Source organism: Phyllostomus discolor, chromosome 2, assembly GCF_004126475.2.
Source record: "Phyllostomus discolor isolate MPI-MPIP mPhyDis1 chromosome 2, mPhyDis1.pri.v3, whole genome shotgun sequence".
In the NCBI taxonomy this organism is placed as follows: domain Eukaryota; kingdom Metazoa; phylum Chordata; class Mammalia; order Chiroptera; family Phyllostomidae; genus Phyllostomus; species Phyllostomus discolor.
In genome coordinates this window covers 151,111,908-151,125,203 of record NC_040904.2, presented here as the reverse complement: position 1 = coordinate 151,125,203, position 13,296 = coordinate 151,111,908, and the positions used below count along the sequence as shown (strand labels likewise).

At 35.4% G+C, this 13,296-nt stretch overlaps 1 protein-coding gene across 2 annotated transcripts in view; it reads left to right on the top strand.

Annotated features, from left to right (window-relative positions):
* Window positions 1–7,519, top strand: part of NUP107 (nucleoporin 107) — a 39,683-nt gene extending 32,164 nt beyond the window's left edge. For both annotated transcript variants that reach the window (XM_028532335.2, XM_036018703.1), the window contains 11 exons: window positions 108–177; window positions 485–603; window positions 1,327–1,365; window positions 1,859–2,009; window positions 2,534–2,646; window positions 3,251–3,353; window positions 3,806–3,966; window positions 4,722–4,847; window positions 5,913–6,026; window positions 6,685–6,852; window positions 7,169–7,519. In XM_028532335.2, the coding sequence (XP_028388136.1) occupies window positions 108–177; window positions 485–603; window positions 1,327–1,365; window positions 1,859–2,009; window positions 2,534–2,646; window positions 3,251–3,353; window positions 3,806–3,966; window positions 4,722–4,847; window positions 5,913–6,026; window positions 6,685–6,852; window positions 7,169–7,276 (1,272 nt within the window). In that variant the 3' untranslated portion in view covers window positions 7,277–7,519. The remainder of the gene's footprint in view (window positions 1–107; window positions 178–484; window positions 604–1,326; window positions 1,366–1,858; window positions 2,010–2,533; window positions 2,647–3,250; window positions 3,354–3,805; window positions 3,967–4,721; window positions 4,848–5,912; window positions 6,027–6,684; window positions 6,853–7,168) is intronic.
* Window positions 7,520–13,296: the final 5,777 nt, after the last annotated feature.

Here is a 13,296-nt window from a genome sequence, read left to right as displayed (position 1 = left end):
TTCTTTAGGTATATGTCTTCAAAAGCTTGACATTTTTAGTTTAACAATGAGTACATACTATACAATGACCACTAGAAGATTTATGGAAAATGTAAAATTTTTTTCAGAGAGTTCTGGAAGAGAATCAAGAACATTATCATATAGTTCAAAAATTCCTTATCCTGGGAGATATTGATGGTAAGATTATAATTTTATTTTACTTTGTATGAGTTCCTGGTTTTCTTACAGTAATTTTGTAAAAAGTTGTCAAAGCAATGCATATGACTTCTTTTAATCCTTATAAATATTAGCCTATTTGAACATAACTATCTACTTGTTCTGAAGTTTGAATTTCATCCAGAGTCTGTTTTATGTGATGGTTGTTAACAATGAGATAGTGACTGAATAGCACTACAGGGATGTGGTTAAATGTTTCTGGTAATGTATATTTATCTGCTTTTGATTTTTATCCCTATTATTGCATCTTTGCTTTGATGGCTTGTAGGTTTGATGGATGAGTTTAGCAAATGGCTTTCCAAAAGCAGAAATAATCTACCTGGACACCTCCTCCGCTTCATGACTCATCTCATTTTGTTTTTTCGCACGCTGGGACTACAGACCAAAGTAAGCAAAAGTGAACCATTTACTCTTCTCTGCAAGGCAGATGCTTTATACCTGTCATCAGGAACACACTGCTTGTTTATTGTTTTCTAGAAGTAGTTGATGGGGTGCAGAACTCTTGTATACAGTCTCACATGCTCACTCATTGGTAACTCACTGTGGGTAACTTGTTAAAGTTCTAATCTGTGGCTGCAGAATGCTTATGTTTTTCTGGTTTCTGGTAAATTTGTAACTTTAATCTTTATTAGTACCCAACTCGGAATCAACCAGCTAAGCTAACTGAACCAGACTACATTCTGCGTGAGACTTTAAACCTTTGTTTTCTTTTTCTTTTTTCCCTAAGTGATGAATACCATTTTGGTTAGAATTCATGTAGAAGGCAGAATGATACAGTAGTTACAAACTTGGGTTTTAGAGTAAGACTCCTGGTTCACAGCCTTACCCAACAACTTCTAGTTTGTAATTCTGGGTAAATAAAACCTCCATAGGTCTTAGTTTCTTCCCCTGTAATATGTGAACAATAGTAGTAACTATCCACAAAGAATATGGTGTGGTTAAATCAGATAGTGCATGCTGTGCTATGCACTTAGCCTGTCATATAGTTATTGCTCAATGTTAAATTTCAGTCATTAAATAATTTAATAGTAGAATTTTTATTAGATATAGTGCTGGTACACATAAGCAGTTGTGTTTATAATTGAATTATATCTTTTTTTCCCTATGAAGGAAGAAGTTTCCATTGAGGTTTTAAAGACATACATACAGGTAAATGTTAAGAATTCACAATTTAACTTTTTTTACTATTTTAATGAAAAAGAATGGTCATAATTTTCATACCCAATAGAAGGAAGTTTATCAGAGATTCTTTCTTTTTTTTTTTTAAGATTTTATTTATTTTTTAAAGAGGGGAAGGGAGGGAGAAAGAGAGGGAGTGAAACATCAATGTGTGGTTGCCTCTGGCGCACCCCCTATTGGGGCCCGGGCCACAGCCCAGGCATGTGCCCTGACTGGGAGTCGAACCACTGACCCTTAATTTGCAGGCCAGTGCTCAATCCACTGAACCACACCAGCCAGGGCTGAGATCTTTTAATTTCATAAGTTCATATTTTAGAGTGTAAAATTATTCTGTTTAGCAGCACAAATCTGTTTGTATGAATTTCTTCTAAATACGTTTGAAATTTTGAATAAACTTAAAAAGTACCACTCATTCTTGAAGTACTTTATTATTGACATACTGTGATCTTTTTCTATTTTCTAGCTTTTAATAAATGAGAAACATACAAATCTTGTAGCATTTTATACTTGTCATTTGCCTCAAGACCTAGCTGTTGCCCAGTATGCATTATTTTTGGAAGGTGTTACGGAATTTGAACAGCGTCACCATTGCCTGGAGCTGGCTAAAGAAGCAGGTAAAAATGATTAAGAACTTCATCTATTGGGCTTTAGTAAAATTTATCTTTCTAGTTTTAAATCTTATTTCTCTTGAGGGAATTTCAGTGAAATTCTGTTTTAGGAATAAAATGTACTTTCACTCATGTAACTTTTAATTTTGTCATTTTTAAAACAATGTCTTTCATACTTCATTATATTTTTTAAAAATTATTATCCCTGTCCTCGCTGGTGTGGCTCAGTGGATTGAGTGACAGCCTGGAAACCAAAAGGTCTTTGGTTCAATTCCTAGTCAAGGCACTTGGCTGAGTTGCAGGCCAATTGGGGGCATGCAAAAGGCAACTGATGTATCTCTTGCACATTGATGTTTCTCTCCCTCTGTTTCTCACCCTCCCTTCCCCTCTCTCTAAAAATAAGTAAATAAAATTAAATAAATAAATAAATAAAAATGATTATCTCAAATATGCCAAATTATTGTGACAGTTTAGAGAATATTAGTGTGAATGATTACTTCTTGCTTTTGTCTCTTCAAAAAATTCTTTAGATTTGGATATTGCTACTATAACAAAAACTGTAGTTGAGAATATTCGAAAGAGAGATAATGGTGAATTCAGTCATCATGACCTGGCCCCAGCCCTAGATACTGGCACTACTGAGGTAATATGAGGGGAAGAGGGAATGTTGGGCTTTGGTGAACTTCTGCCTTAAAATGCTCTGGCTTCTTCTTTTTTTTAAGAATCTTCCTTTGTCAGCCAAACCTTTTAAATTATAAAAATTGGGAACAAACTTAAGGTCTCATGTAAAGGTTTACTTATAGTAGTATTAAGTTAAAGAAAGCTTCTTTTGTAGAAAAATTCCTGAGTATTGGATTTTTGCTCATCAGATTATTCTATGTACTTGGTCAGTCACTAACTCTTATGTGGTTTATTTATTCCTATTTTCAGAAAGGAATGAAAGTTTTATCCGGGAAGAAAAAAATGTTAGAGTAACATTTAAAGGAATCAATGATTAAATTGGTAGGACATAGAATATGTAATTCCAGATTCACAGTCCAGTAAGTTTTTCTGTAATTTAATAGAAAGCTATCAAATGTGAAAATAAACTTCAGGAAAGCTAGATTCTTTCACAGTTTTGTATAACTTGAAGGAAAATGATGTTCACTAAAATGACAATATAAGTCAATTCTACTAATTTACAGAAGATCTTAGAAAATAATAAAATTGATGGTTCTTTTTCTTTAATTTTTCAATTAAATGAATAGGAGGACCGTTTAAAAATTGATGTAATTGACTGGTTGGTGTTTGACCCAGCACAGAGGGCGGAAGCATTAAAACAAGGCAATGCAATAATGAGAAAATTCTTGGGTATGCTGTATTTTTATATTCTGTCTTAAAGTTTTTGTTCAAGTCCATATATTCTTGAACTTTGTTTTTGTGTTTGTTTTTCTAACCCTTCCAATAAGGGAGGGTACAAAATAGCCACTCCTATATCAAACCTGATGTTATGAAATAAAATATATTTACAGTGAAGTTTCATGTCCTACTTAATTTTGCATAGAAAAAGGTAATCCTTTTTTTTAAGATGCAGAAGTATATAAAAGTAACTGCATTTAGTGAATCCTTTTGTGACTATGTCATTGAAATAAGGAAAAAGCCCAGCCATCAGGCAGAAAGGTCACCCAGACCTTTAACAGAAGTACATGGGACCTGAAATGGTTACCACTAGCTATAAAAGTTGGACACCAGTGATTAGACTCCATTAGAAACCATTACACAGAAACCCACATATATTGAAATAGTTTATATCTTTTTCACAGCATCAAAAAAGCATGAAGCTGCAAAAGAAGTATTTGTGAAAATTCCTCAGGATTCCATAGCAGAAATCTATAATCAGTGGGAAGAACAAGGAATGGAAAGTCCACTTCCTCCTGAAGATGATAATGCTATCAGAGAACATTTGTGCATTAGAGCCTATTTGGTGAGTTTGTAAAGAAAACAAATGTTCTGCCTTCATGATGATTTTTCTGATTCACTCTCAGACTCTAAACTGTTTCCAAAAGTGGTGACTGGCTCATTATCTAATCTCGCTGGTGACTCTGGTACTGACGGACCCAAGGGCACTAAGTCATGACCTGGTCCTCGTTAGCTGAAGCCTCCATTTAATTGCCAGCCAACCAAGAACATCTCACGTGGCAGACAGTGTATGTGATGTCTGAAAACTGGGTTTTCTTAAGATTCTTTGAATGCTTGTCTCAACTTTAATTTCTGCTTTTAATAACTGAGAAAAGCAATATATCTCTATTTGTTATGACTAAATAACGTATCATTCAAAATCCATTCAACAAGTAATGAAAGATTATAGTGGGCTAGGTTCTAGGGCTAAATCTGTGGGGGGGGCTTTCTGCCCTTGCCTTCTAGAAACCAGTAGACCAGTTAAGAAAACAGATAGGCAACACGTGTACTACACAGAGGATGACATAGAGTGATAAATGTGAAGATACACATCTGATCAGGGTGCTAAGCAAGGAGTAGGCACCAGAAAACACAATAGTATGAACTTTGCTTTGTTTGTCACTTGCAAAACATTCACAATGATTTTTTTTTTGCATAAAAGCGAAATGTTAAAGTTTTATTTTTTGATGCTGCAAAATTATGTCTAAGAACTGAATTTTAAAAACTCATGTGAAGTTTTATTTCTTGTTTTGTATTTTTCTATTTCCTTTTATATATTAGGAAGCCCATGAAACCTTTAATGAGTGGTTTAAGCATATGAATTCAGCTCCACAAAAACCTAGTTTGATACCTCAACCAACTTTTACTGAGAAAGTGGCTCATGAACACAAAGAAAAGAAATATGAAGTAAGTTGAATATAGATGAAACCTGTCTATTGCATTTTATAATACATGCTGTATACATAAAAAGGTCATTTTTAATAACTATACTCCTATTATAATAGGTGATCTTGCTGTTAATGTTCTACTTTGCAGGGGTAGGAAGCCTTCTGTTAAGTTATTGTTCTATAGATAATTAACCAGACCTGAAACATACCTTCAGATGATAGTAGTATTCACTTACAAAGCTATTATTTTGGTGTTTTGTTTAACTGCAGTCTGTTGATGTTTATGTTTATTTTAGCTGACTGAATGTCAGCACTTGAGAACAGCCATTTTTCAACTGGTGTGCTGCAAGAATTTTTAAAACATGCAATGCCTGACTATTTAGTAAGAGGTACTGACCTCTTTTTTCTTGTATTGCCAAATAAAAACATGACAACGGCCAACATAACAATAGCCCTGCAGTGTGAATGCCTTGTCTTGAACCATGAATGTATAGGACATATAATAGTGTTGTACCATATTGGTCACGTCACATAATAAGATTGCATCTGATTGGTTAATTATAAGTCACTTTGGAGCAAAAAGGTGTAGGCAGTTATTTTTTGTTTTTTTGTAAGACAGTCAAAGTTATACCTATGTATCCGATCAACAAAAAATATATTTTTTGCTGTGATGCAGAATGTTAGTAATTAGTTTATGTGTGCCATGAGATGAACAGGGTTAAAAAATGTTGCCTTTTTTTTAAAGCTGGCTTGCTTTGTTTGTTAATCCTCACCTGAGGACATGTTTATTGATTTTTAGAGAGAGGAGAAGGGAGGGAGAGACAGAAACATTGATGTGAGAGAGAAATATGCATCAGTTGCTTCTCATACACACCCTAGTGAACCTAGGTATGTACCCTGACTGGGAATCAAACCTGCAAACTTGGTTTATAGGACAGTGCTCCAACCAACTGAGCCATACTGGCCAGGGTAGAAATTGCTGTTTTAGAATGATGTTCCATATATATATTCCTGACTGTACTTTACAAATACATTATTTAGTGGTTTTCATCTATGATATATCTGCCTTATGTTTGTTTTGCAGATGGATTATAGTATTTGGAAAGGGCATTTGGATGCCTTAACTGCTGATGTGAAGGAGAAAATGTATAATGTCTTGTTGTTTGTTGACGGAGGCTGGATGGTAGATGTTAGAGAGGTAAGCTGTGTGTATTGTTTAGAGTTACAAGCAAAAAATACCAACAAAATAATCTTTTTTGTTTTGCTCTGAATAGGAGCATGTGTAGTTCTTATATAACCTTTATACTTACAACTGAACATCCCTTAATTTAAGACTAAAGTAAAAATACCAGCTAGGAATGGGAATATTCTACTTGGGTAAACTATTTCTTTAGATTTAGTATGTTCACTCAGAATACTAAAATCTTTTTTTTTTTAATTCTGGACCTAAATTAAAAAAAAAATTATACCTGTATTCAACTCAGTTTAAAAGATACAAAGATAAGTCTTAGTAGTATGAATGAGATATGTAAAGCAGTGGCTCTCGCCTCTAGGTCTCCACTTAAAAGACCTGGAAAGCATTTTAAAAAGACTGGGTTCCACCCCCAGAATGTCTAGTTTAATTAGTCTCAGGGAGGACGCTTGGCTGTCCTTTTTTAAATTGCCTAGAGAGCTTTAATGTATAGGCTGCTTTGAGCAGCAGTTACGAAAGTACTAAATACCATAAGAAACACGCAAATTAAGAATTCTGTGAATTCAAGAAATAGAAAGGTTGCTCTTTCTAGAAGAGATGTGGACAGGATGCTTGAAAGGTAGTCATTTTAACAATTTGATAACCACCTGATGTCTCTCTGTAGGATGCTGAAGAAGACCCTGAAAGAACACATCAAATGGTTTTACTGAGAAAGCTTTGTCTGCCAATGTTGTGTTTTCTGCTTCACACCATACTGCACAGCACCGGTCAGTACCAGGAATGCCTGCAGTTAGCAGACATGGTGTCCTCCGAGCGCCACAAACTGTATCTGGTAAGTTCTGGAGCATTTGCACTGTTAGATTTTAGTGATTTGGTAAGCTCTACTTAGATTTTCTCAAAGTAATAATCCCATTTTAATGATTGTGGCTCCCCATCCCCCCAAAAAATACATACGTGCTTCCTAAGCAGTTAGAAGTATATAGATTGGCTCAGAGAAATCCTAACCATGGTAACACACTGGCCTCTGGCTACATAAATATTAAGAGGGCATTTTTTTCTTACGTTAAGCTGATCAGGTTGATTATATGAATATAAGTTCTTACTCTTCTTTGTTCTCATTTTCAACTTTTTTCTTTTTCAAAAATCAGGTGTTTTCTAAGGAGGAACTAAGGAAATTGCTACAGAAGTTAAGAGAATCCTCTCTGATGCTCCTAGACCAGGGACTTGATCCGTTAGGGTATGAAATTCAGTCATAAATCACCTGTTCTTTGTAATTTCACTAATTTCCATGATGAATGGAGTCTTTTGTAAAATATACATATTTGTAATTACTGGGTTTTTCTTTTGAATTATTGTGGGGGAAAATTTTTTAAAACTTAGACATTTGAATTTTATACTTTTCAGAATATTATGGTGATACTGAAATTATAGTGTATTGTATCACTATTTCCCTGTGTTTATTAATAAAATTATATAAAAATAAAAATTTTCTTTTCCTACAAATTCCAGGCTTGTTTCTCTGTTGTGTAGTAAGAAATTAGAATTCTTATTCTACATTTTTCCTATGATCATAAGTGCTCTGGTATCTTAAAATTATAAAGAGGGTGGAAAGTAGATTTAAGCCAGGTATGTAACTTCTCATCGTAAAATTTAGTATTTTTTAACATTACAGATAAGGTAAATTTAGGAAGAATGTTATCTAAAATAATATAAGCTATTATTTTCTTTATTTTGAAGACATTTCTAGTTTATTAACTCATTCAGCAAACCTGCTACTAAAATGGAGCATGTAAAGACATAGTGTAGGACCTGGAACACAGTGAACTCTGAATACAAAGTGAGTAAAATCTAATGCAGCCCTTCTGGTAGGGGAAATACAATAAATATATATTATAAATGCCATTACAAAATACAAGCAATCTTAAGCAGGAAGAAGCTATTTCCAGCTAAAAGGTCTCTGAGGAAGTAGCATTTGGGCTGGGGTTTGAATAATGCACTAAATTTGCAAAGGCAAAGATAAAGCACCAAGAAGAAGGGTGAGGCACTACAGATAGGAAATCAGTGTGATTAAGGCCGAGAAATAGAACTGCATGTTTATGATTCAACCAATATACCACACTGACTAGAGTGTAGGATTTACGAATGGAAAAAGTGGAGAGAGAATGTGAGTCTAATAGAAAACATGGTCTAGGTTAGTTACTAAACTAGCTTCCGAATCTCCTGAGGAATTTGTTAAATATATATATTTACAGATGCCACCTCTAGAGATGTTATGCTCCAGAGGCCTGGAATGGGGTCATAGAATTTGTATTTTTAAATAGAAGAAGCAATGGATAATTTCTAAATAGCTAAATTTGAGCCATTCTGGCTTAAATCAGAGATGGGTATTGGTACTCCTCCTGTACCTAAAGTGGATAGCAGTAGTTGATCATAATGCAGTCTTCTTGGCATCAAACAGGAAGAGGTGTAGAGACGATGGACTCTGCCTTGTTTTTATTCTGGCTAAAGTGATCAAAGATGAAGTAATTTTTCATCAAAACCTCTTTAATTTTGATCTCTTCCCATGTATCCATTTTAAAGTGAGGTAGAGCCATATGAACTGATAAGAGTAAATCTAACAAAACATGTATGGGATTTGTATGTTGAAAACTACAAAATACTGATGAAAGAAACCAAAGAAGAGTAAAACAAACAGAGAGACACGCCTTGTTCATTAACTGGAAGACAACATAGTAAAGATACCCCTTCTCAAATTGATATTCATGTTTAACACCATTCCTATCAATGTTTCAGCAGAAAAATGGATCGTATATTAGTTGGGATGACTGAATTAATATTAATTTTCTTAGGTGTGATAATGGTATTGTGGCTAGGCAGGAGAGTGTCCTTATTCTTAGAAGATGCATGCTGAAATACTTGAAACGAACCGTCATGAAATCTGCACTTTATTTTGAAATGGTTCAGCTTTTAAAATAAAAGTCTACAAAGATAAGCAAGTATGGCAAAATATTAACTAGTGAATCTATAGAAAGAGCACAGAGTATTTATTATACTAGTCTCTCCACTTTTCTATAGATTTAAACTTTTTCAAAATAAAATATTTGGGCGGAGTTTGATAAATTGTGACAGAACAACAGAATATCTATATGGAAGATAAACAACCCCCTCTTTATACCATATACTGTCAGTAGAAGTGGTTCAACAAACTGGAATGCTCATACAAAACATTACTACTTGGCAGTATAAAGAGGAAAGAATTATCTACTCAACAAAAGAATTTACACACACAAAGAGTACATACAGTGTGATCCATTTATATAAAGTTCTAGAGCTACATGGTGAGAAAATTAGAACAGTGGCTTCCTATTGGAGGTAGGCAGGCTTTCCTAGGGAATTTTGTGTGGTGATGGAAATGTTCTATATCTTAACGGGTGTGGGTTACATAGGCTTATTTATAAATTACCTTCTGAAAATTGAGTGGAAGGGGGGAGAATGGGTATACATGAAACAAGAATGGCAGTTGATGAAACCAGGTGATGAGTACAAGAGGGTTTACCATACTGTTTTAACTTTGCACAAGTTTTTTTTTTTTTTAACTTTGCATTTTTTCCATAATGAAAAGGAAGGAAATGGGCTAGGGAGTTGGAGAGAAATTTGGGTTTGAATCTTATTTTCACCCATTTTAGCTGTATAACACTAGTGGACCTCTATTTTCAACATGTGAAAATGAGAGTAAGATAATTACATTTCAGGAAGAGTAAGGGTTAAGGCTCCTGTGCTTTGTGAAGGAGGTACAGAAAGCTACTTCAGCTAAAGCAGCATGGCCAGTACAGGTTCTGGAACAGTGGGAAACTGGATGGATGTCAAAGATGGGGTCAGACTGAGGGAGGCCTTGAATGACAGGAAGGGAGTGGGGGCATAGGGAAGAAACATCAATTTGTTGTTCCACTTATTTCTGCATTCATCGGTTGCTTCTCGTATGTGCCCTACCATGGATCAAACCCGCAACCTTGGCATATCAGGACAACACTCTAACCAGCTGAGCTACCCAGCCAGGGCTTTAACTTTTTTTTATGATATCAAGTTATGTATATTGTTAATAGATAACTTAGAAACATACAACAATATTGCACTAAGAACAGAACAAATAAGTGGACTTTTAAATTATTGTTTTTAGCCTGATGACACAGAGGACTTTGCTGTGAAACACACTAGTTCTTATAAACTAGCATTTACTTGGGGTGTGAGAAGGGCATGGAACTTGTTGAATGTATTAAAATGGGTTAGCTGGATATTTTTAACTTTTAACCCAAATTTGAGTTCATATGTTAAATATTTTCAAATATAAAGAGAAATAGAGGAATAGTAAAAATAAAACTTATCCTTGCTAAGATTATCAGTCCAAATCTGTAATCACAAGGAGACAATGAAGATAGGCTAATGAAAACATATGCTCTTAACTGGGGAGTAGTGAGAGTAAACATGATCAAGTTTTGAGCAGGTAGGGTTCTGTAGCTCAAAACTGGAAGGGGGGATGGCAATATAAATACACAATGGAAAAGGCACACAGTACAGTACAATAGTAGGGTTTGGTGGCATGACAGAAGAAAAGCATATCAGAAAGAGCATGTTAAGAAAGCTAGACTTTGACTTTGCCTAATAACAGACACACAGATCAATGGAACAGATTAAGGGAGCCCAGAAATAAACCCACAGCTCTACAGTCAATTAACATTCAAAAGAGGAAGAAAACACATACAATGGGCTAAAATAGTTTATTCAATAAATGGTTTTTGGGAAAATTGAGCAGATATGTGCAGAAAAATGAAACTAGACCACTTCTTATACCACACACAAGAGTAAGTTCAGCCCTGACTGGTGTAGCTCAGTAGATTGAGTACAGGCCTGCTAACCAAAGAGCTGCTGGTTCGATTTCCAGTCAGGGCGCATGCTTGGGTTGCCCTCTCTCCTTCCCTTCTCTCTAAAAATAAATAAATAAAATTTTTTTTTAAAAAAAGAATAAATTCAAAATGGATGAAAGACTTAAATGTTAGACCCACAACCATAAAAATCCTAGAAGAAAACAGCAGCAAAATCTTGGGCGTTGCTCGTAGAAATTTTTTATTGGATATAAAAATTTTGTTTCCCTTGCCTTCCCCAGGCAAGGGAAACAAAAGAAAAAATAAACAAATGGGACCTTCATTAAACTAAATAGTTTTTGCATAGCAAAGAGAAATCAACATAATAAAAAGAAACCTCACAGAACAGGAGAACATGTTTGCTGGTACACCTGATAAGGGGTTAATATACAAATTTATAAAATACTTTAAAAAATCTCAACACCAAAAAGCAAACAACCCACGTAAAAATGGGCAAAGGACCTGAACAGACACTTCCCACAAAGAAGACAGACAGATGGCCAATATGAAAAGATGCTCAACATCTCTAATCATCAAAGAAATGCAAATTAAAACCACAATGAGATACCATCTCACACCTGTCAGAACGGCTATCATCAATTAGTAAAAAAACAAGTGTTGACAAGGTTGTGGAGAAAGGGGAACCCTTTTGCACTGTTGGTGGGAATGCAGACTGGTGCAGCCCCTGTGGAAAGCAGTGTGGAGATACCTCAAAAAATTAAAAATGGAATTGCCTTTTCACCCAGTGATCCCATTTCTGAGAATATATCCAAAGGAACCCAAAACACTTAATTTGAAAGAACATAAGCACCCCCAGGTTCATTGCAGCATTATTTACAATCACCAAGATATGGAAGCAGCCCAAGTGCCCATCTGTAGACGGTGGATAAAACAACTATAGGACATTTACACAATGGAATACTACTTGTCCCTAAAGGAAATTTTACCCTTTGCAACAGTATGGATGGACCTGGGGAACATTATGCTAAGTGAAATAAGCCAGTCAAAGAAAGACAAATACCGTATGATTCCATTCATGTGGAATCTAATGAACAAACTGAAGTAAAAAGCAGAACAGAGACAGATTCAGAGAGCAGATGACAGCTAAAGGTGGGGGAGGGGTTCATGAGAGGAGAGGTTGAGCCAAAAGGAAAAAGGACTCACGGACATGGACAACAGTGTGATGATTGCTGGGGGGAGGCAGGTATAAGGGGACTAAATGGTAATGAAAAAAAAAACATAATAAAGATTACGTATTTTTTAAAAGGCTGATTTAAACCTTCAAAAAAACAAACTTATAGTCAGTCATTCAAATGTTAGTTTGAATCATTTCTTGGGGAAGCTCTTAACCTCCTGTCCCTTCCCCAGTTTAGATCAGGTTCTCTTATTCTCTCATTCACAGGACCATATTTTGTTGCTTCAGAACATTTATTTTGTTATGGTTTATAATTGTTTAGTACCAGTCTTCTCTCACTAAGTTCTACGAGAGAGGGTCCAGATGGTTTTATTCTCCATTATTTACCAGGTGCCAAATACAGTGCCTTGCACAAAGCAGGTACTCAATATTTAAACAATATTTGCATCAAAGAAGAAATTAAAACTCTCAGACTACTTAGCGATTAAGGGCAATGAGAATTACACTGTCTTGAGGACCATGGGCAAAGCTATTCTCAGGGAGGAAACTCACAGCTTTAAATCCTTTAAACACACAAACTGAACATTGTATTCAAGAAATTAGGGGTAAAAGTCGGAATGAAAAAAGTAATGAAAATCAGTAGAAGTGATCTTTGAAAAGCCTCATAAAATAGAAAAATTACTGGTAAGGCTAAGCAAGGGACAAAGACAGCCCAAATGCATAATGTTTAGAATGAATAAAGTGGTAAACAGATGAAATAAATTTAAAACATCATAGAACACTATGTACCACTCTAACCAAGTGTATTAGAACATTTAAGTAAAATGGACACTTCTAGAACAATAAAAGGTCAAACATCAATTCAAAAAGAAAATCTGAATAGTTTACTAACCATAAGTATATAAAAGTCCATCGTTTCTACTCTTCTGTATATTTGGAAGACTAAAATGCTCAGTACCCCCCTCGTACGTAAAATTGACCAACAGTGTTTGCACAGCCCATCCCATCAGCTTGAGAGCAGCAGTCTAGTAAGTCGAGTAACACAGGAAACGTCTAACATGAAAAGGGTCCCAGAAGGGCCCCGCCAAGGTAGAGGTTAGGCGACTAAGGGGAAGTAGGGGACCTAGGAAGTAGCTTTCCGCAGGTAAAGGCCAATGCGCCTGCGCAGGATAGGGGCGGCTCTGCTACCAGCTGCTGGCGGAATCGCCGGCGCCCCGAGTCA